Source organism: Marmota flaviventris, chromosome 2 (genome assembly GCF_047511675.1).
Source record: "Marmota flaviventris isolate mMarFla1 chromosome 2, mMarFla1.hap1, whole genome shotgun sequence".
Taxonomy (NCBI): domain Eukaryota; kingdom Metazoa; phylum Chordata; class Mammalia; order Rodentia; family Sciuridae; genus Marmota; species Marmota flaviventris.
In genome coordinates, this window is record NC_092499.1 from 141,215,157 (window position 1) to 141,240,173 (window position 25,017).

The 25,017-nt window shown below is 36.4% G+C and overlaps 1 protein-coding gene and 1 pseudogene across 7 annotated transcripts in view; both read right to left on the minus strand.

The window, feature by feature from the left end:
• Akap13 (A-kinase anchoring protein 13) overlaps positions 1-25,017 on the minus strand; it is a 346,713-nt gene that overhangs the window by 245,912 nt on the left and 75,784 nt on the right. For all 7 annotated transcript variants that reach the window (XM_071608649.1, XM_071608648.1, XM_071608646.1 and 4 more), the window contains exon 2: positions 11,218-11,261. In XM_071608649.1, the coding sequence (XP_071464750.1) occupies positions 11,218-11,250 (33 nt within the window). In that variant the 5' untranslated portion in view covers positions 11,251-11,261. The remainder of the gene's footprint in view (positions 1-11,217; positions 11,262-25,017) is intronic.
• On the minus strand, positions 12,373-12,546 carry LOC114081091 (U2 spliceosomal RNA; annotated as a pseudogene).

The window sequence follows — 25,017 nt, forward strand, 5'->3', positions numbered from 1 at the left end:
CAATCATTTCTGTCAATATATCATTCCTCTGCCTTCTATGAGCTTCACTACCTGCATAGTTTGTGTAGCACTTGAACAAGTATTGCTGGCACTGTCATTAACTACTCATCGGAGCCCCTGCCTCCCCAATGAAAGAATCTTTTTCTTTAGTATCTTCTTAATTTCTTCAATTTTCTTTAATTCACCTAATTGGTACTTCATAAAGACTTGTTCTGAATAAACCAAAGGTACAGAACATTACAATTCAATCTTCATTAGACAGCAAGTCTTTTTTTTTCACTAAAAAGCTTAGAAAACATCAAATTATTATAAAAATCATGCTGTAAACATGCTCTGAAAAGTCTCTGACCTACATACTTTGTCTGTTCTACAAGTGCCAAGGAAAAGTAAGAAAATACTACTTACAGCTGGACATGATGGCACACACCTTATAATCCCAGTGGCTCAGGAGGCTAAAGCAAAAGAATCACTAGTTTAGAGCCAGCCTCAGTAATGTGGTGAGGCCCTAAGTAACTTAGCAAGACCCTCTCAAAATGAAATATAAAAAGGGATTGGGGATGTGGCTCTGGTTAATAGCCCTTGGGTTCAATCCCCAGTACCAAAAAGAAAAGAAAATACCATTTACAAATGTAAAGCACATTAACTTGAAAGCAAGTTTCCGAAACTGATTAAGACGTCCAACAAAATTCCTTCTGCAATTTTTGCTCTGTAAAACTATCAAAAGCCAGATTGAGGAACACTTGACTTCCTTATTTCTGCTGGCACTAGTGATAAAGTGTTGTTGTTTAAATACAGGTCTTAGATTTGTCTGGACAGGGCCACCAGTCCACAAAATATTGGAGTAGACCCATGAGAAATGTATTGTTAACCCAGGTTGGTAATCCATTTAAGAGATCAGAAGGCTGATAATGCACTTTGCAGTCGCACAATGCAAACAAACAGCCAAATGAGAATCACAGATTATTTCAACTACAGCTACAGAAATAATACATTTCCTAAGAACAATGATAAAACTGTGAGATGACTAAACTGGTCCTCTTCTCTACAATCAGGAAACTGAGAACATTAAGCTCAGGCAACCTAAGTTCTACAGTTCTTTTAAAACACTAACTAATGCAAACTGTACTTATTCAGGAACATTTTTTTTTTTTCTTTAACTGATTAAAGTTTTACAGCCTCCTCCCTCTGAGCAAATATCTGCACTGGCATACTTATCTTCTAGCATCATCTGAGTTCTGAGGTTGGCTTTAATTAGCATGAGCAGACCACATTAATCTACCACACAAAGTCTAAGTCTTACCTGAGGCTGGAAACCTTAAGTCCAGAGTGGACAAGAATCCAGTGTGGTAGGGAGAAATAAAAAAAAACTGTTTTCCAAGATCTAAATGCAAGTGTAAGAGATATGCCTTTCTGATTTTCCTTTTTAAATGGGATTTTTAGCCATTCACAACATCTGAATCCTACCTCCACTGCAGCTGCTAGTGGCCCCCTCTCAATCTTCATTTCTCTGGATGTAAAGTGGAAATATTAACCAAACCCTTTGTTTGCTGTTAGATTAAAACAAGCAATGTGTATTAAGTTGCTGGCTATAGTACATTGCCAAAAATAGGTTCTCAGGAAATACAAGTATCTTATTATACTTTTTCATTCCCTTAGAAAACAGAGAACAATAACACCATAAAGACTGATCCATATTCTAACAGCTACACTTAAAATCATTCATTAGAAATGGTTTTGTTTTGTGCTTTTTAAATAACGAAAGGTATCTAGTGCCAGAATTTTTTTTCTTACGATGTTCCTCTATTGTCAGGAAGTTTTTGCCTCCTTCCAAAAGCTGTAACATGCAAAAATATTCAGTACTAAGAGAAAAAAGAAGAAAGGAAGAGGAACATAATAAGCCAGCTCTGTTGAGGTTCTGGAAATTTGTTTTGTAATTGAAATGGCTCTTCCCCTTGAAAATCTAATAAACATGGGTTTTATCCCAAACATATGGCAGGTAATGATTATTAGCCCATATATTACATTGGAACATGTCTCAGAACAAAATTTATATCTTGCATCTGCATGTCTTATCAAATTAAAGTACTTTTTAAAGATGACTTTGCAGGGGGAAAATGCCTTTGGTTTTCCTGAGGGAGGCATAGACATAAGTTCATGTAGAAAAAAATATTCTTTATAGACATAAAAAAGCAAGTTTCTAATTGAAGAATCTGAGAAACGCACCCCAAATGTTTCCTCTTTCAATGTGTTCTTACAGTCATTTTGGTTAGGGGATCATAGATGTCTAATATAAACCATTAGGGTCAGTGTTAGGCCCAGTAATCTCCTCTAGAGTGCTCAAAGTTGCATGTGACGTTAACCACAAGGTATCCGTAGACCATTGCAACACTTTGAAAACCAGTAAAGAATATTATTCTAATACAGAAAAGGCATCAAAGAACCTGTGCAGAAGTTGCACTCTCTTCCTGTTCCATGATCTTGACATGACTCTCACTGGTCCAGAGCTAACAATTCACCATCCTCTTGAGGAAGCTCTAAGCATAAATATGAAATATCCAATCATATTTTATAACTATTACTGACTTCCCTAAGTCAAAAATTACAATACATATTTTATTCTATTTCTCCCACTTAAAAGAGTAATTTCAAATAATAATCACAAACTACTCTATGTGTCTACAGCCTACAAAGACATTCTAATCCTTACCTGTCCAGTCCAACAAGGAGCTCTCTTTTCAAACATTACTCCCTTCTTCACCTTGCTACATTTTTTCCTCTTGGGCCATTTATTCCATAACTTACACTGTAACTACTCTGTGCATATAGTCTGAATCTTAAATTCAGACCAATTCATTAGTTGTCTTGGCCTACCTCCTGCACATTGGGCAGACTAATTATCCGTAAGTTCTGCCATCTAACCTTATAATCATAGCCCCTTTGAAACTATAAACCAATCCTTCAATCTCCTTGTTGCTCACTTTCCCCAATCTTCCAGAAAATTGGGCTCACCCATCTCCAAAACACAGTGACACCTATGACTCATCAAATTTTTCACCCAGGCTGACCTCTCTCACAAAGTCCATTCCCACTTGTAGAGTTGACTGTAGGACATTCACTTGGGTGCAAAGTGGTGGTAGGACAGAAGTGACTCACCAGTATAGAAAGTATGGGATTCATCCAAATCTTCTCTAATTCTTGAGAACTACTGTCTCTTTGTACCTTTAACCTATCATAAGAGACATCAAATCCCTTTCCTCCTCCTTTGGAAGTCTAAAAATCTTCCTTCCTTTTCAGCTGTTAGTCTGGGGGAGGATATATTTACTGCTGCTAGTGTGGTTACTAGGTCCGGAAGTGCTTAGTGTGTGGGAGTAGTGGCAGGGCCTATTTAGTTTGTTCTCTAACTACCAACCTTTCCTTCAATGTACCTGAATCTTTCTTTTATCAAACAGCACTCCTCATCCCTTCTCTCCTTGGGGAAAACACTATCCTAACGTTTTAGAGCCAAAGGATACATATACTGTTCATAAAATATATTAGCAGTCACATGGTTTACTGCAAACAAGTAGTTCAGATCCCAAGTCCCATAAGGACTAATGTTAATAATGACTCAGGAGTCAAGATACAGGCACAGTTTCTAGCATGTTTTTCAACTAAGTGTTTCCTTGTTAGCAACATCTTCAATCACAACGGTGACATCACTGAAATTCTGGGCATACACAGGGTAAATTAATAATTAAAAGCCAAGAACAAGTGAGCAATTTGAAAGGGAACTGACTAAAGAAGAAGTGAATTGACTAAAATATTAGCTTTATCTCTCCTGCTTTTCATTCACTCACCATATCAATGCTTACTGAGTGCTCACTACATCCATATTAAATACAGTTGTGATAGTTCAGATGGAAATTACATTTGTTTATAAACCATGTATAGCTACAAAGGTAGAGACAATGTTTTGCTCAAATCTCAAGCAATTCATTACTCATAATGAGCTCTCTGCTGAAGTTAGCCCTTTTACCTATTTTCAAAGACATAACTTACAGAGAACAAGGGTGTCCCATTTTAGGATAATCCAATATGTAAAAGGTGCTTCCAAACTAGAGAAAACATTAGAGGGACAAAATGAGCACTCACTCACACCATCTCCTTAAAATATCCAATTCCTCTCAAACAGATAAATTTATGTATTCAACATCACCTTAACCAACTGACCAAAGTCAACATCTCCAATAATTAGACAAGAATATGTTAAGTGTCGGGGCAGGGGTTGTAGGTCAGTGGTCAAGCACTTGCCTAGCACATGAGGCACTAGATTCAACCCTTAGAACCTCATAAAAATAAATGAGTAAAATAAAGGTATTTTTAAAAAGAATGTTAAGTGTCCTCAGGTTATACACCAATGAGGACATAATTTATGCAGTACTTTTGCCAAAACCAGGAAAAAAAAAAATCCCAAACTCCTACAAAACAACTTGCTTATATTCTTCACAAGTGTCTATATCATGAAAGACAAAGAAAAACAGAAATTATTATGGATTAAGAGTCTAAAGAGAGGAATTGTTACTGATTAAGAAACTACAGAGATATAAATACAATGTGTAATTCTGGATTAAATTCTGGATTGGGTAGGATGTAAAAGATGTTTTATAAAAGATATTACTGGGATACAGAAATTCAGAGATAGGCTTCCACAAGAGTATGACATCAGTGTTACAATTCCAGTTTTTGTTAACTGTACGGATTGTGAAAGAGGCCCTAGTTCTTAGAAAATAAAGTTGAAACACAGGTCATGGGGTATAATGTATACAACTTTCAAATGACTCAAAAACATAAAAATACATAATATAGATAATGATAAGCAAATATGAATAAATGTTAGTTACTGGAATGATTAGAGATAAAATTATGTTCTTCTTACCATTTATCTGTAAGCCTAAACTTATTTCAAGTAAGTTTTTAAGATTTTTAAAAACAGGTAACATGGAAGATTAAATCTGAGGTACTTACAAGAAAAAAGTCTAAAATGATATTAACATTTTCATTTTTTATGGAATTGCTGTGAACTTATAGTAAGACAGTTTGGAAAATGGATTTGAGAGGTCCAATTTTGGTTAGACCCCGCCCCTTGTCATTTATTAAGTGAGCCATCTTGAGCTTATGTTTCCTCAAATGACAACACAGCTTCCTCTACCTTCACAACTTTACGTAAAACTCAAATGACATAAAAGTATGAAAATGAGCTTTTTAAACTATTAGATACTATTCAAACATGAGCTCTTGTTATTACAGGTTGTCTCCTGAAAGATTATAGAGATGCAAAAGAAGTTTACATACCATTAGGTAAAGTATTCAGGGAAAACCAAGAGCAAATTAGTGAAATGGACCAATAGCAAATTATAAAAATATGGTGGGGTTTTCATCCCCAAAATAATACTTTTAGCAAAGGAAGAATATAAAAACAAAGCCAACTTTTTTTAAAATCAAACTCAGGTAAGTGATAGCCATCTCCACTAAAAGATATTTCTCAATTAAAGGATATCTTCTTATATCTGAAACATGGAGCTTAAAAATTACTAAAAAGATCTAAAACTATTTTTCCTCAAGAATCCAGGCAGCCCAGCAGATACACATTAGGATAAATGATATCTCTAAGAGGTCTGACTTAACCCCAAGCCGCTAGGGCCATTAAAGCTTTCGAAGCATACACCAAATGTAAGGAAAGGTGGACCCAAGGGAGAGTCAACCGTCTGTGAAATTCTATAAGATATAACTTTTCCCTTATTTCCTAAGTCTCCAACTTCATTCTGGAGGAGAAAACAGGCCCAGCCCATCTTTGTCCTCACTAAGACCCAGTCACTATTCTTTCTGTCCCTCAAACACATCAAGTTGGTACTCACTTTAGAGCTTTTGCATTTTATTCCCTTGAGGCAGAATAATGCCAACATTTTCACAATGATAGCTCCTCCCAGTCACTCAGGTTTCACCTTTTATGGCATGTCCCTCCCCTCAGAAGCCTCCCCTCACCATCCACCTAAAACAAAATAGCTCTAGCCACCATCACATCCTCTGGTTTTATTTATTTTCATAGACCTTTTATTCCTGTTAGGTTTTCTAAGTCATCTGCCCCTGCACACTGTAATGCAAGTACCATAAGAGAAGGGACTGTATGTTTTGTTCATGGGTAAATCGTTAGCATCCAGAACAGGACTTGGCATAAAGAGGACACCTGAATGTCAGAATTCCCCAGCTCCAGCCCAAAATTCACATCTAATCCTTACATGTGAGTGAGATTAATTGACTCTTAGGAATAAAATATTAAAGGCTCAAATGCAACTAAGGTTTCTGGAATTCCTCTTCTCCTGACTTAACTTTGCCTTCTTTCCCATTCTCCACTAATTATAATTCCATCTACTCTTTTATCTTAAAGAGCTTATTTATTCTCACAGTAAGAAGTACCAATTTTTAGAGATGATGTGTACTATCCCTATTTTAAACCCAACATCCTTGCCCCACAATTCCAAGCCCAAATCTCTTGCTATCCAGAGGACACTCGTGTGTTCTTTGTTTAAAGAACAAGTTCACCACTGCCTCCCTATGCCTGATAATGGCATCAGCTGTCAATCATTCAAAATTTTCTGTCAACTGTCATTCAGTCTGTCTTCTCTTTCACTCCCCATTTCTAATGAAGTGTTCAGTCCTTTTTTAAAAATATTTCTTTCATCTGCCACTGTCTTTCCATTTTCAACTCATTAACTTATGTACACCAACACACAAAAAGGGGTATTACTAAGCTTTTCAGAGGTTTTACCACCACCACCCAATGGAACCTTATAAATCCACCTGGCAATAATCAATATTTCTGTGGAGGCTGTTAGAAATACCTGACCTAGTAATATAACTACACACTGCCTAACACAAAGGCTGTACTCAAGGAATAAGAACTGATAAGACAAGAAACAAAGGCATAGTCACGTTGCGCTCCTGGTTGTCAAAAGTTCTAAGCCAGCCAGGCATGGTGGCACACACCTGTAATCCCAGCAGCTTGGGAGGCTGAAGGAGGAGGATTTCGAGTTCAAAGCCAGTCTCAGCAACTTAACGAGGCACTTGGCAACTCAGTGAGATCCTGTATCTAATAAAATAGTTTTTAAAAGGGCTAGGGATATGACTCAGTGGTTAAGTGTCCCTGGGTTCAATCCCTAGTACACCCCCCCCAGAAAAAAGTTCTAAGCCATCCCACTGTGAACATTTCACTAAAAAAAAAAAAAAAATCATTAAAGGAGTTTCATTTAAACATTCAACAGTACATACTTCCACCTGCACAGTATAGAAACTTTCTTACAACTGCAACTTATTCCGGATGCATCTTTATTTAAAGACTGATTAAAATATTTATTTGGAATCCAGCCTATTTTTTTCTTGTAGAAATAAGTTCTTAGGATTATGTGTTTTTCATATTTAGTAGCAGTTTTCTCTCTCCTACCAATGATGCTCACCCCTAGTTGATCCCAAATATGAACTAAAAGAAAAACTTCAACATAATCTTGCCATTCCTTTGATCATTGTCTGTTTTTACAGGTGCAGAGAACTGTACCTCCAGTTCAACAAACTCACCTATAACTAGTATTTTTCTTCACCAAAACAGCATAAATCACTATGATTTGACTCAGTTAATTGAGAATACAATATACTGTCACTTCCCTTTTTAAAAGGATAACAAACTACCCTACTTATTACTAATAATAAATGTATTTGAAACCTGAAGTTTAAGCGATTCTTCAGTAAAGTCTGTTCAGTTCACTTCAACACATAATTATATACGAAGCAAGGCTGAACCTTGCTTCCCTAGCAGAATGAAACTTGTATAAGCTTAACAAGGTTTACATTGGTTTCTATGACTAATTTTAGAAAACACAGACTCAAATCACAATTTTACCACCAGTGAGCTATGCCTTTTATCACAACACATTCAGACCTCATCTCCTCATCTCTAAGATGGAACGGGGCTGAAGTAGATAATATCAAAGGTTTTTATTAACTCTATAGTTCTAGTAGACTCCAAGAAGGAAAGATCAGGAGGCTTCTAACTGATCTTTCTGCCTCTACCCTCTTCTTCCCAATTATTCTTCATACTACCACCAATAATTGTTCCCAAACTACTACAGAATAGTTTTCTGTTACTGTTACAAAAAACACACCACCACCAACTCAGTAGCTTTAAAGAACTCACATAGATATTGTACAAGTCTAAAAGTCAGATGGCTAAAATGACTTTTACTGGACTAAAAACCAGGTTATTAGCAGGGCTATGTTCCTTCTGAAGTTTCTAGAGAGAAAAAGTGTTATCTGCTTTTTCCAGTTTCTAGAGGCTGTAATTCCTGGGCTCATGGTTCCTTTCTTCACCTTCAAATTCAGCAGTGTGGCATCTTCAAATCTCTGAAACTGACCCCAACTCTCTTCACACCCTCTTTTACTTATAAGAATCCCAATGATTACAATGGATCACCAGAATAGTCTTACATCTTAAGATCCATAATTTAATCAATAAGAAGATCCTTTTACAGTATAAGGTAAATACATTCAGTTTCTGGGAATTAAGATGCGGACTATAAAATCCCTAGATGAAGACACAGGAGTCAATCTCTGTGAACTTGGTTTCTGCAAAGAACTCTTAGATAGGATACCAAAAGTATAAGTGATAAATAAATAATAATCTGGGCATTATCAAAATGGAAATTTTTTAAAATATTTTTTTAGTTCTAGATGGACACAATATATTTATTTATGTGGTGCTGAGGATCGAACCCAGTGCCTCACATGTGCAAGGCCGGTGCTCTACCACTGAGCTACAGCCCTAGCCAAAATGGAAACTTTTTGAACTTCAAAGAACATCACTAAGAAAGTAAAATGACAGCCCACAGAACAGCACATTTTGCAAATCACAAACCAGATAAGGAACTTGAGCCCAGACTATACAAAGAATCCTTACAACTCAATAATAAAAGACAAACCAATTTTTAAATGGGCAAGGAATCTGAATAGATATTTCTTTAAAGCAAGAAATATTTCTTTCAGCAAGCACATGAAAAAAGTGATCAAAATCATTAGCCATTTGGGTAATGCAAATCAAAACTACAATAAGTTTTACCACACCCACCAACAGGGCTACAATCCAAAAGTCAGACAATAAAAACATTGGCAAAGATAGAAATGGAAAGTCTCATGCACTGCTGATGAGAATGTAAAATACAACAGCCACCATGGAAAACAGTTTGGCAATTCCTCAATATATTAAACAGAGTTATCATATAACTAAACAATTTTACTCTTAGTGTGTATACCCAAGAAAAATAAAAACGTATTCCTATACAACAACACTATTCATAACAATAAAAAGTGGAAAGGACTCAAATGAACAATAACTAGAATGGATAAACAAAGGGTGGTATAGATAGATACACATCAGATTATTCATCAATAAAAAATATCAACACAAGCTCTAAAATAGTTAAAACTTGAAAGCATGCTGTTAAAAAGACAGTCACAAAAGGTCACATATAGTTGACTCCAACTACATGAAGTTTGTATAATAGATAAATCAATAAAGTAAATAAGTGGTTGCCAAGCGCTGGGAGGAGTGGGAAGTGAACTGCTAATGAGTATGACATTTCTTTAGGGGTGATAAAAATGTCCTAAAGTTAGATAATGATCATAATGGCACAAACGGAAATGTAGACTGAGCATCCCTAATCTAAATAAAATCCAAAATGCTTTTCCAAAACACAAAACTTTTTGAGCACCAATATGATGCCACAGTAGAAAACTCCACACCTGAAAATGTCACACAAAATTATTTAAAATTAATTTGGGGCTGTGTGTCAAATATGTACATAAAACAAATTGATTTCATGTTTAGACTTGGGTCCTAAGATAGCTCATTATATATACACAGATATTTCAAAAATCAGAAAAAATTCAAAACATGAAACACTTCTGGTCCCAAGTATTTCAGACAAGGGATTCTCTACCTGTATATAAAAAACCAATTAATTATACTTTTGAAAGGGAGAATATATGATATGTGAATCAACGAAGATGCTCTAGAAAAATCTAAGGCATTCAATTCACATGAAAACTAACTGATGAACATATATCATTCCCAAGTAATCAGGAAAGAAAATAAATACATAAAATATTTTCTAAGAGCATGTATTTTTCTTTATTATGTTAAAATTAACAAAATCAACTATGCATAAGAATTATATGAATGACTCATGTTGGAAAAAAATAACTACTGTAAACAGCAATGGTTAAAAATAATTAAATACATAATGAACAGCAGTTTTAAAATATACATCATCAATGACTCCTTGGTGGTCAAAAAACAAAATTCCCTCACCTTTGTCTTCCTTTGGAACTAAGCTTCAACACTCTATAGTTATCCCACATGATTCCCCAACAGAAATTCAGCTGGACAAGAGTTTCTACTGTTTACCCTACCACCACTCAACTAACACCACCCTTATTGCCCATCTCCCTTTTGTCCTAAACAAATTAAGGAGATGTTTCAACCAACTAATTGGTCCTGATTCAAGGCCTGACTCAAATCCTATCACAAACTTTTCTCACCCTCTCCAGAACATAGCAACCCAACATCCTCTGGCCTCTCACAACTCTGTCAGTAGCTCTAGATGGCTCCTCCCTAATAAGCACCTTTCCAGCCCCCCAATGAAGTCAATGCACTTCCACTCCTCGTCCAGCCTCAATCTGTTAATTTATCCATTTCATCCTATAATTCACTCTCTCCAAGAAGAATGTTGTGTCAGCTTTCACCCAGTCTTAAGGTAAACAACACTCTTGCCAATGACAGGGTGCCACCTAGCTGCAACACAAGGTAACTCACAATGGGAATGGGAAAAATCTCCATTTACAGAAATGCACAGCAATAAAAGAAAGAAGCCACAGTACAGTACCATTTGCAGGGCAATTTGTTTCATAGGTACATCTTATCACCCTGACTAGATTACCTCACAAGTCTTACAGGTATTATTTGTTCTCAGCTCAGTTTCATCATGTACTAGTCAATTTAGTATTTACTAAATCAAACTCAATTCCTAATGCATAAAAAATTATTTGGTAATCTCTATCACAAGAGTATGAGTTTATTACAAATAATGAACAACATAGATAAGTACAAAATGAAAAGAAATCACATTTACTCACATATAATGGAGCTTGTTGTGGATTAAGTTTCATGACCCAGGACACTGAAACAGAAATTGAAGAAATAAATGAGAATCAAATTGGAAATGGTCACCAAAAATATAAAAATCACCCACAGCTCTAAGAGTATAATCCTATGTCTGAGGTTACTGTGTGTGTGTGTGCGCGCGCGCGTGTGTGTGTTCGGCTTTCCTTAGAGATTTGGGAAAAAGGAGGCTCAAGGATTACAGAATTCCTTGTATTCCAGCCACTTTTCAAGTGGGGAGAATGATTTTCTAATTGAAGAAGAAAGACAAAGGCTTCATTGTCACAGAAAACCATTGATCAGATATTTAAAGCATTTACCAAAGCAAAACCATTAAATGTTCATTTGTGCTTCTGTATAACCCATCAAACTCACAAAATGCTGCTCTACCCAAGATATCCCCCTAGTCCCACTAAGGAGTTTGGAGAAAGGGAAAGGAAGTAGCAAAAGACCACTAGAGCTCTTTTGCTCACTGCCATCTTCTCAGAGAAGATGCAGCTTGCCTTTAACAGCTAAAAACTCACCTTCCTCAAAATTAATAGCTGAATTCCTTAATTATTTGTCATTAAATGAATGCTCACAAAAATCTTATGAAGAACTTTACAGAAGATTCCCAATATTGTATAACACATTTCTGAATATTAAGAATAGCATGTAGGATTTCAGAATGATAAACATCCTGAATGTGACTATAAGCTGATCTTCAGGGCACTCTTTCCTTCCAGTATGCCTAAAGAAATCTACACTAAAAACCAACTTTAAGAAATGTAATAGTAACAAACTCATTTAGTGGAAAATTTTAAGTATATTTCAGATTCAAATAACAAACACTGATGAAAAAATGGCAGGCTTGAGTAATTGCTCAATGTATTAAATATCCATTTAATTTAAAATTAACTCACTGTGCTCTCTGGCCTTTAATCAGATTTCCCGGTCCTGTTCAGACTTGCTGAGATATGGGATTTAAAGAACCTATAAATTTATAAACTAATGTGTCTTGAATAACTTAAGAAGTGTTCCTGCCATCGCAGGCAGAAGAAACTGATATGAAAATTAACACATTGGTAACCCACAAGAATTAGAGAAATCTATGGGTACAAACTAATGACTTTTCAGCCCTTTTATGCGTTATAATTTGCCAAGGAAACTTAGAATACTGTGTAAGGACCACAACATCAACTATCTGAGGGGCTCCCACTGCATACAGATGTGAACTGAGAGATGAGAGAGCTCAGAGGGCTCTAATGAAGAGCTGATGCCATCTGATACTACACTTGATCTTAGCCAAAAGGCCGAGAAGCGATGAGCTGATGCCATCTGAACTGCTTGAACTGTGTTTATCCAAATGTATTTCAAAGCCATAACCCATAACAAGTTGCTCTGATAAGAGGATTAAAGAGGGATGACAAAGTGTCTGTCCTCTCCCACTGGTCAAAGAGCCAGGTCATTGTGTTGTTGGCAACACAGGCTACTGAAAAGAATATATCTGTCAAAAGTAATAAAAGTAATGACCAGAAGGCTCCAGGAACAGATTGGTTTTTAGACTTCTTCAATGATGACACATGAGGGGAAAGAGAGAACTAAACTTCATTGGGTTTTATATATGATATTGTATTCATTCTCCATAAAAAAAAGATCACTTTTCTCATTTCACTGGTGGGGGAGTCTTTTCAAAAATTAAACATATTTAACACAAAGAGCAAAAAGTAAACGGGAGAACCTAAATTCAAACACTGTGTGATACCAATACATTTTTTTCTCCACATTGCCAGTACTGATCAAGCCTTCCCAAAAAGAAAGCTTAAGAAATGTACTCTGTCCATGCAATGGTTTTAAGACAGAATGTTAGGAAAAAACCCTACTATTTCTTCCTTACCTAGAAAGCAATGAATGACTTAAAGCAAATTCACAAGTCCAATAGGACTGTTTTCATGTTACAACCAATACATGAGAAATACTGACAATAAAGATTGCCTAGCATTTGAAAGACTAAGAAGAAATATCAAAATTAAAAGACTACACGACATGGTGTTAAGTACGATCAACAAATCTACCACTCAACAGTAAAACCAGCTAGAGTTTTGAGCAGTCATAAATGTAAGGAGTGTGAAATAAACAGAAGCATAATAATTGTTTTTATTCTTTAAAAAAAAATAAGTTGTAGATAGACACAATATATTTATTTACTTTTATGTGGTGCTGAAGATTGAACCCAGTTCCTTACATGTGGAAGGCCAGCACTCTACCACTGAGCTATCGCCCCAGCCTCTGTTTTTATTGTTTCCACATTTTTCACTTTAAAATGTTGAAAACAAAATTTCATAGTTCAGTGTCATATAAAAGTGACAAAATCACTTTATGTCAAAATAATACTCTCCCAATTTTAATGCAACTGTCTCAATTATATAAATTGATGTTGTCCCCTAACACTCACACATAAATCTCTAAAGGTACTTTAGAGAAGCAAAGGTTGTGGGTACAAGTGTTCCTGAATTTTGATATAAACTATGGTCAGTCTTTTCTTCATAGAGTACAGTGAGGACACCATCAGCAGAATGAACCAAAGATGGGCATACAATGCTTAAAAGATAAACAATAGCACAAGTTTTAGAATTTTTGAAATTCATGCTGTTCACAAAGGAGTTTGCAGAAACTCAATCACCATACAGGACTACACAGAAACTCAGGCATGAAGTGATATGGCAGTATGACCTGATTCAGAGAGAAAGGGAGACAGAAAGCACCTCCACCAACCAATGTGCCTAAGCAAATGAATGCAAAATCTTAAAAGTTACAAAGGAAGCTACACCTAAATTAAATTTGGTGTCTATGGCAATAGTCAGCCATCACTGTAAAAGGCGGGGTAAACAAATATTTTAGGCTTTGCAGGTTGTCTCTGTTACAACATATTTTTTTTAAAAAAAAATGAATATAGCTCCATTCTGATAAAACTACTTACAAAAAGAGGCAACATGCTGGAGTCAGCCAGCCGGTGACAGTATGCCAACCCTTAGTTAAAAACTAACAAAATACCTCTTAAGCTCAAGAAGGATTACATCCATATTCAACAGCTTTGTTATGTCTCAATGATGCTGTCAGCTAAAAAACACTCCTCAATACAGGAAAATTATAGGGTGCTGCACAACATTCTCTAGACAAGAATCAGATTAATCCAGATTCATGGTGTGACTTTGAGCAAGTCACTTGACTTGTCTAAAATTCAGCCTCCTTATTTACAGAAACAGCCTAATTATTCCTGCCTACACTACAATGTTGGTGGAAGAATCAAAAACACAATCCAAGTCCAGCACTTAAAGCACACTGCGAGGCACAGAGAAGCCACCACTTCTTTCTCTTGCAGTTTCTGAATGTCAACAGAGATAAACCATGAAAGACATCTAAAAACCATAAATGGCTAAATGAAACCCTTCAGGTACCCAGAGATATCTTTCTGACACAACCACAAAAAAAGAATGTGGGGTAACAAATACTGAATTCTTAAGTGTATGTATCTCTGGGCAGTGCAGGGAAATTTCATTCCTAAATTATCAGTTTCTTAACTGTAACTATTCAAACAACAAACAGATATTACTTTTGCAAAACAGTAAGAAACATACACAGAGCATCTGTTTTAAGTTCCCTGTCATTCAACATACCACAACTAATATGGATATGATTAAAAAGACAGTTTCCTAGAAGTGCAAAACTGAAATCAAATAGACTACAGAATCCTTTAACAGGTGCTTCACCTATAATGAAATGTCTCTTAAAAGCTGGGCAGGGGGGCCAATATCATATCAGGTAATTAAACTATTAACTTTCTAGTGCCTATTTAGCTGAGTGATATCTCATTTCTTAAGGACCAGCTGTCCCAGTCTGATAAACTTATCAACTCAATTGACAAGGTTTTTATCATTCACAATAGGGAAGCTTCCAAATACATACATACACACACACACACTCTCTCTCACATACACACACAAAGAGAGGTGTGTGCAAATCACCCCTCACATCTGCCCCAGTCCCAACAGGAAGGGTATAGCTGTTTGAGTCTCACCCAAGTGTACATAGAAGATTTTTACCTTCCAAGTATTTCCATGGCAGAATATGTTTCAAACAAATCTCCCTGGCCAGGGACCTTGCTAAGACTGGGTTACACAGTCAATGACACTGTATGCTCTAGATTCTTGTAACAAGAGTCAATTTTCAGTTCTTGAGGAAAATAACAGGATCCAAAGAGTCGCTCCTTCAATTCTAAGGAATAGGTGCTGGAGGCTATAAGCCTGTTATATACTGGTTGAGGAAGTTAGGGAGGCTGGGAGTAGGAGAGAGGCATTCTGAACAAAGAAGAAAGAAGCAGAGCACACAGAGTAAATAGACTTTTCCTGTTGAAGATGCCAGGTTCTTCATAAAAAATATAAATACCACATGTACCAAATATATTTCCTGATTGAGATACTGAAGAAGTCTGACAGCACTCATGAATGTTCTTCTGCTGTAGCTACGCTAATTAATAATTGTGCAGTTAGCCTTAAACAGTGATTCTTGAACCTTAGTGTACTTGAGTATCAGTTGAAGGCCTTGTTAAGCAATGAAGATTCTTGCCCCCACCACCATAGAGACCAAATCAGACTAGATCTGATGATGTTTCTACTCTGGCCTACACTTTGAGAAACAATGATATTGAGGCCCACAACATGTGTCTTATTTTCATTTGGCAGATAGCGTTGCTCTGCCCAACTATCACATGACACAAGACTTACTACCACCAAAAAAAAAAAAAAAAAGACCTCATCACAAATGGGGGAGCCATAACAGATAGAGAGAACAGAAAGGAAATAGGGTTCAATAGGATAATAATACTCCACAGGAAAACAAATGAACATAGCAAATTAAAACAAAAATCAAAACAGCAAACAAAAACACTAACTCCCACATTAACTCATCTAATTTATTCTTTAATCAATGCTAGATTATACAATAGGCAAAATGATAATGAATTTAGGGCAAACACACATACACACAAAGTAAATATTATGAAATTTTAAAAAGTTAGAATTCTTTCAATATAAAAATGATTTTTAAAAATTAAATTTAAAAGAATCAAAACTCAAGACTTTTTTAGAGTTTACTTTGAAATTCACATGGAAGAATATAGCATAAGAATAGCAGCTATTATGAATACAAACAACAATAAGTGTTGGCGAGGATGTGGGGAAAAAGGTACACTCATACATTGCTGGTGGGACTGCAAACTGGTGCAGCCAATATGGAAAGCAGAATAGAGATTCCTTGGAAAATTGAGAATGAAACCCCATTTGACCCAGTTATCCCTCTCCTCTGTCTATACCCAAAGGACTTAAAAACAGCCTACTACAGGGACACAGCCATATCAATGTTTATAGCACCACAATTCACAATAGCTAAACTGTGGAATCAACCTAGATGTCCTTCAGTAGATAAATGGATAAAAAAAAATGTGGATTTATACACAATGGAATATTACTCAGCAATAAAAGAGAATAAAATCGTGGCATTTGCAAGTACATGGATGGAGTTGGAGGAGATAATGCTAAGTGAAGTTGGCTAATCCCAAAAAAACAAATGCTGAATGTTTTCTCTGATATAAGGAGGCTGATTCATAGTGGGGTAGGGAAGGGGAGCACAGGAGGAATAGATGAACTCTAGATAGGGCAGAGGGGTGTAAGGGAAAGGGAAAATGGCATGGGGCTAGAAATGATGGTGGAATGTGATGGTAATCATTACCATAAGTACATGTATGAAGACATGAATTGGTGTGAATATACTTTGTATACAACGGGAGATATGAAAAATTGTGCTCTATAAGTGTAATAAGAATTGTAATACATTCTGCTGTCATATATAAATTTTTTAAAAATTAATTTAAAAAGCCCAAAAAATATAGCATAGTGTTTGCAGTGGGTACTGCCTCCTTTTCTTATGCCTATAAAACTCAATGTCTGGAACACAAAGACTCAATAATGGTTGATAATTTTTTCATTTTTCTGAGCCCCTAGAAACTAGTTATGCAGTTTCAGAGAGAAATCATATATGGCTCCTGCTGATTTAATACAGGACTTATATATGTAAACAGATTTAAATTAAGAGTATAATTAGAACAATAATAAAAGATCAGTAAGGTGGGAGCCCAGGCAGAAATTACTGGAGGAGGCAACTGTGAAGGAGTTTCACCAGGTAGAATTAGGAGGAGCATAGAGTCAAAGGAACAGCAAGCACAACACATGATAGCACAATGAGTTCTTTTTTTTTTTTTTTTTAGAGAGAGAGAGAATTATTTTTTTAATATTTATTTTTTAGTTCTCGGCGGACACAACATCTTTGTTTGTATGTAGTGCTGAGGATCGAACCCGGGCCGCACGCATGCCAGGCGAGCGCGCTACCGCTTGAGCCACATCCCCAGCCCGCACAATGAGTTCTTCACAACAATACAGACTAGTGAAAAGTGCAAGCAGAAGATGACAGGGATGGAGCCAAGAGAGGTACTTAGGTCAATTTATATACCTCAAAGCTGCATGGCCTTAGAAACCAAGAAAGAGAGAGGGAAGAAAATAAAACTATTACCATGACATGGCTCTACAATAAAGAAATCATAGCCATTCAAGAGAAATGGCATCAAAAAATTTCTGCCCCTCTCCCACCACCATCACCACCCTTTTTAAGCTCAGTTAAAATTTCTGTTATTTACAATTGCATGTTGAAAGATTCACTAAAAGTAGCATTGGATGTTTATAATCACATAACCTACACTCAAGCCCAGACACAGCCCAGAATCTGTTGTTGGTCACAACCAATCCAGAACCCTACCATGGCTCCCCTGAGGTACAGCAAGCCAACAGCTGGCTTCCAGATGAATCTGCATTAGAGTCTTCGTCCCAGTCCCTAACCAAATCCCATCAGCCACAAAACTTATAATCAAGAGGGGTCTGTCTCAGCATCAGTCCTGATCATCTTGCTTCCCCAGGGAAGAATCACTGCCAGCTTACTTGCCTCTGCTTGTAGACTGGGTGCCAGAGCCTTATCACCCTGAGAAAATCTCTCCATGCTCCCTAGGCACCTCTGACTCAACCTTCCCCAAATGTTATTTTTGTTTTCTATAGCACCCTCTCTGCCTACACTGAAGTAAGCAATCTTTTAAAAGTGTTCTTCTGAGGTACCAATCCTTTTCTTTAGGGATTTCTATGGCATGGTACTAAAATTATAACCTGCCATGATTCAAGAAGGGAAAAAAGTATAAAACTAAAATGTAATTGGCTTGGGGGGACATATCTGATCCATCTTTAGTTTTCTTAGAACTTCCAACAGCTGGAGCATTGCATAAGCTTAAATACTGCAACCACAGACACACATGGCCAGCACAGCAACTAATAAGCACACTACATTGCCTCTATTAAAAAGACTAAATAAATTTATTTTACACCAACCACCAATAAGCCACTTTGATGAAGATATTAAAAGAAGAAAAAAACTGCAAAGTCCTCATCTAGATTGGAAACAACCTTTTATTGTTTAAGAATTTTTTAAACAAGCCCTGAAAGAAGAATGTAAAGATTAAAATGAGACTACCAATATAATTCAGAGATGGAGACAAACAGACTTGGATTTGAATTATAACTCTGGTACTGGTACTCACTGACTATTGTTATCTTGGACAAGTGGCTTAATTGCCAAGCTTTACTTTCCTTATCTCCTAAATGGGGATAAATAAGAATAAAAGATATGTGTAAATGTCTAACACAATTGTAGGCAATAAAATCATAAAATTAAGTTCCTGTTCCTAATAATTAGTGTGAATCACTGAAAACCATTTCAACACTAACTTCACACCACAATCAACTCCCACATCTTTTAGACCCTCTTAATCACCTGTGCTGATCTTGAATTCTAAACAAAAGGTATTGCTGAGGGAAAAAGAGACCCCAACATATCTGGTGTTCTATTAAACACGATTTTTATCATTGCTGAGCTCTCAGAAGCCACCCACACTTTTCTTGCTTCCCTCTGGTACACCTGAACTATGTTCAAGCCCCCTCCCCTCCCCACCCCACTCAATTATCTCTGTGGTCTTCTTTGCACTCCTTTTCCTTCAGACTCTGTACACACCATCTGTGAGCATCATGCTATCAGTCCAGTCCTACCTTTGCACATGTGAAGGCCTCCTACCCTTGGTGATTCTGATTATAGGATTACTGCTAATATTTTAACCCACACAATCAGCAGTGACATACCGTCTGGTTTTTTCTCTTTGCACCAATACCATTCATGCCACAATATCTGGCACCGTGCTGGACCCTCCCCCCCACACACAAAAAATACTAAAGAAAAACATGTTTGGTATGAACATCAGAGACAGAAATTAATTAGATTTCTGTGCCATAGTTTATGGAAAGGGATCAATACATATAGCTATAAAAACCAACCTACCAAAACCAAAATATCTAAGGTTAATCTAGTCCCAGAAGGTTCATCTAGAAGCTCATTAAAGACAGTATGGATCCTGCCAAGTGTTAAGGAATCCGGCCTTAAGCAATTTGTTTAATCTGCCAGAGAGGTAACAGGGAGCAGATTCAGAGGACAACCTCAAAGCGAAGAGGAGGGCAAAGGGTTATTTAATACTATACTTGGGTTCTCACATGATGGTTGCTACCTCTGGGAAGAGGAACATGCACATGTTATTTCAATTCTCCTTTGGTGCTAACACAGGCCTGTGGTTTCCTGAAAAAAAATGGTTTCTAGTGTTTTGCAAAGATCTATATGGAGAAGAAAACTCCCAGTGGCATTCCACAGGTGAGAATTTTGCCGCCAGCTGTATCCTGTTATCCAAAGGAAACAGGAACTACAAGCTGCCTGGAGGTCCAGACAAGGAAGAGCAAGACCATAAATTCAATAAGTGCTGACACTCTTATCCCTATGGCAATAAGAATAAACTTTAAATTTAGAAAAATTCATACACAGCTGGGCTGTATGTAAATTAACTTCTGCAGGGGTTAAAATAGATATCCGGTAAAAAGACTGCCAAATTCAAGCCTTTACACTTCCTCCATCCTCTCTCATCGAAAAAGCAAGCAGCCCAATGGGCTAAACCAATTATAAACCACCTGGAAAGACTAAATATAGGCAAGTGGGCACACATACAAATGCAACAGACATTACTGAGCTGGATGACCTTACCTGGACAAATCCCAGGGCCTGCTGTGGCTATTCTATTAGAAGTGATTTCACAGGGACACATAGCCCACCTTCTTGAACACATTATATGACAAAAGAAATATCAAATGAATTCCACAAGTAGCTAGCAGAAGAGCTCAGAAACAAAATGCTGCAAGTGGTCAAGGTAGGCCTTTAAATCATGAAAATGGTTCTCAGGTCTTAAGGATAAATACTGCCTGCCTTCAATGTTATACAATAATAAGTTTTTTGAGAACACAATGTTGAAAAACAAGAGGAATGGCATTTTGAGAAGGGAACATCTCAAAGTTGCAAAGTTTTAATAAAAACTTCAAATAAAAGAAAATTATAAATGTCCTAATTAGGTGAAGATGCTACACAGAAAAAGAAAAGTCCCCTGTTAGAGACTTTTAATGAACTAGGATCAGCCATGTAAATGCACAGGAAAATCAACATCCCCACTTCGAAAAATCAAGATGCCATGTCAGTATAGAACTTGTGACAACATTAATATTTTTGATAGAAAATTTGACTACTTAAATACAAAAAAAGTATGAGTATTCTGAAATAACCAAAATGGGTTTTTTCCTTAATATTTGCTTGCATTTTGTTTGAATTTTTTTTTTTTTTTTTTGTATTTGTAGATGGACAGCATGCCTTTTGTTTGTTTGTTCCTTTTTTTTTTTTGAGGGGGAATATCAAAAACTGAACCCTGGAGCACTTAACTACTGAGTCACATCTCCAGCCCTTTTTTATATTTTATTTATAGACAGGGTTTCGCTGAGTTGCCTATGGCCTCAATAAGATTCTGGGACAGACTTTGAACTTGAAATGCTCCTACCTCAGCCTCCTGAGTTGCTGGGATAACAGGCACAAACCACTGTGCCTGGCCCTTGTTTTGTTTATTTGTATGTGGTGCTAAGGATCAAACTTAGTGCCTCACTTAGTGCAAGCACTCTGCCACTGAGCTACAGTCTCAGCCCCACAGAAGTGTTCCCAACCCCTAACTACATGGTAGAAAGGTATTCCTCACAAATCTCTCCTCCAAGTAACATGTAGGGGAGTACTAAATGAAACTGAATCTGCATTCATAACAGTCCACAGTAGAAGTAGAAATTACCTATGCATTTTTTGTTTGTTTTGGTACTAAGGGACTGAACCCAGGGGTACTTTGCCACTGAACCACATCCACAGCCCTTTATATTTTTTATTTGGAGACAGGGTCTTATTAACTTTCTTAGGGCCTCACTAAGTTTGAGTTAACTGCTAACACAGGCCTGTGGTTTCCTGCAAAAATGGTTTCTAGTGTTTTGCAAAGATCTATATGGAGAAGAAAACGTCAATCCTCCCACTTTAGCCTCCTGGTTCATAGGTATGTGCCAACCATGGCCAGCGCCAATGTATTTTTAACACGGTAATTTAAAGAACTGAGGTTAATTCTGTTAGGATATTAATAAAGACAATTCACTTTCAATGCGTTCATAAAACAAACATGACTGTTTGACAATGCTAAGATAAAGAAGTGGAAGATTAGTTTATCTCTGAGTTCAAAGTCATTTTCTAGGCTAAAAAAGCAAAGCATGCTTTGCAAATTCTCATAAATTCATTAATTCACAGAAAATTATTTAAGAATGATTTAAGACATGATTTTCATCAAATTATTAAAAAGTTATCAGGTTTAACTCAGATAATATTACAGTGCTGGATTTAGTAATAACAGATTTAAGAGAAATTTCAGTAGTTATTTCTGAATTTCAAATTTTCTGAACTCCTCTTAAAAGAAACTTCTAATGAGGTCTGGGGTCTTGGATCAGTGGTAGAGTGCTCATCTAGCATGCATGAGGCACTGAGTTCGATCCTCAGCACCACATAAAAATAAAATAAAGATATTGTGTCCACCTAAAACTAAAAAATAAATATTAAAAAAAGAAACTCTTAATGGATTAGACATGTTAATGATTTACTATACAGTGCATGAACAGAAAATTAATCTCCCCACTGAACTAAAATTAATTAAAAGTTGTCATAAAAATGCAAATCTAGTCCTTTAAAATATTTTAGCATTTCTAGCTGTGTGTGGAGACAAATGTGCCTTGTATAGTAGAAATACAAAATCATAAATTGTTATTTCTAATAAGTGTGGAAACAGGACATATTAGTATGCACATGAAACTTCAAATATTTAGTATATGTGGTAAATACACAAAAATATCACGAGAGAAACAGCCAGGCATCTACTGTACAATATCCTTTCATTTAAAAAAAATACAAACTGAGAAACTATTGTTGTTCCATAAAAATCAATGCTATAATAGTGTTAATTATTGATCCCAAGTGATAACAATTTGATCATAATGAGCACACAAGGAGCACAACTGGCTACTTCACCTAAAAACCTTTCCAATCAAAAAGTAAATTAATTAGGAAAAAAAAGAGCATAGATTTTAGAATGTACTGTCCTAAATATAAAACCAATGTTTTTGTAGGTTTCTCTAACTGGGTCCAGAAATGAGAGAGTGAAAAGTAGATGTATTATGTATGTGTTCAAAGAACCCAGGCCATAGGCAAAGCAGCTCAGTCTAGAAGGGGTAAGAAAGATATAAAGAATGCAAATCAGCATACTACAATGATGTAGCCACATCCATGTTTATAACAGATCAATTAACTCCAAATAGTTAAACTATGGAACCAAACTGGGTGTTCTCCAACAGATGAACAGATAAAGAAAATGTGGTATATATTATATACACAATGAAATATCACTCTGCCTTAAAGAAAAATGAAATTACAGCATTTACCGGTAAATGGATGAAGCTGGAGAATATCATGCTAAGAGAAATAAGCCAATCCCCCCCCCCCAAAAAAAAAAAAACCCAAAGGCCAAATGTTCTCTCTAATATGCAGATGCTAGTTCACAATTGGGGTGGGTAGGGCTAGGGAAGAAAAGAGGTACTTTGGATTGGATAGAGGGGAGTGAAGGAAGGTGAGGGAGTAGGAAGGATAGTAGAATGAATTAGACATTATTACCCTATGTACATATATGTCTACACGACCAGTGTGATTCTATATCATGTAAAACCAGAAGAATGAGAAATTAGACTCCATTTATGTATGATGTGTCAAAGTGCATTCCACTGTCATATACAACTAATTAGAACAAATTTTAAAAAAGCAAAAAAGGGAAATAATTCAACAACTAATTGAGTGCATACTGTAGAAAGGGAGTTTAGATAGAACTAACTATATATAGTTCAAATAAGCTCTGCAGATAGTGCTGTGAGGCCTTGGCTTTCTGATTCTCCACATAAATAGGCCTCACAAATGGCTCCCCACTACAGTAAACAGTTGGTTCTGTACTAGATAAGTCATGGTCAGATGCAAACAAAATTCAGATAGATCTAAAAGACCAAAGAACTTAAGCTGCTCCAAAAACCTAGACACATCCAAAACAGAATCAACAAAACATCCCATGCCAAGTAAAGAACTGATAGACTGCTTTGGTCATAGTAAGAGGGCACTGCACGGGAGAGGAAGAAGCTGAAGCATAACCCTGTGCTAACTGAAGGCTCTCTTCCTCTGTATTTTTTTTTAAGTAACTTTATTTTATTTGTTTGTTTGTTTGTTTATTTTTAATGTGGTGCTGAGGATCAAACCCAGAGCCTCACATGTGCTAGACAAGCGCTCTATCACTGAGCCACAATCCCAGCCCCTCTCTTCCTCTGTATTAAACAGGTTTAATAATCACTTGCCTTAGAGAGCCTGCTGTAGGTCAAATGAGATGCCATTTGTGCAGCAGTTTAGTATAGTGGTGACCCAGAACAGGTGTTCTGTAGACTGTCTTTCACTGACACCAAGCAAAACTGACACAGGATAACCAACAAGAAAAAGGTGGTCATGGTAAACAAATTAAATCCTTACTTCTTATTGGTTGTCACAGCAGAATTTTTTAAGAAATACAGCCTACTCAACACTAGTTTGAGAGCTTAAGGTTAGAACCTCGGTAAAATCAATTCTGTCTTTAGGCAATTTAAGATGAAAAAAAAATGTTTTTAACTATCAAACAGAGTTAGGAACAGTTGTCTTTGTGGCTAGCTCTCCATCAGCAGGGAGTAGCAATGGTTACAAACCACAATTCAGCAGATTTTCAGTCCCTACCTGATGAAGTAAAACCTCAAAAGTCAATTTTTTTCAGTTTAAAAATTATATTCTTGATTCCCCTTTCCTTCTCTATGCTCCATTATTCCCCAAATGTGGGCAGAGCCACTTTCTAAAACAAAAGCACCCCAATTACCCATCACAGGAAGAACCTAAACAAAGATGAAAGGTGAAGATTGACTACTGATTCTATTCCACATTCTCCTTACTCTGTGGCTTCTCCCTCCCCAATTTGACACATGAAGTTTCTATGGAAGGACCTGGCATTTTTAAGCTCACATGTTTGTACAGAAATAGGAACACTGTAAATGTTTGGAGAACAGAATGAAAGGATTATCAACTAGCTTCAATTATACCAACTGATCTAATCATCATGTTACATGCTTCTTCTGGCATCTGAAGCCTATTTCTTA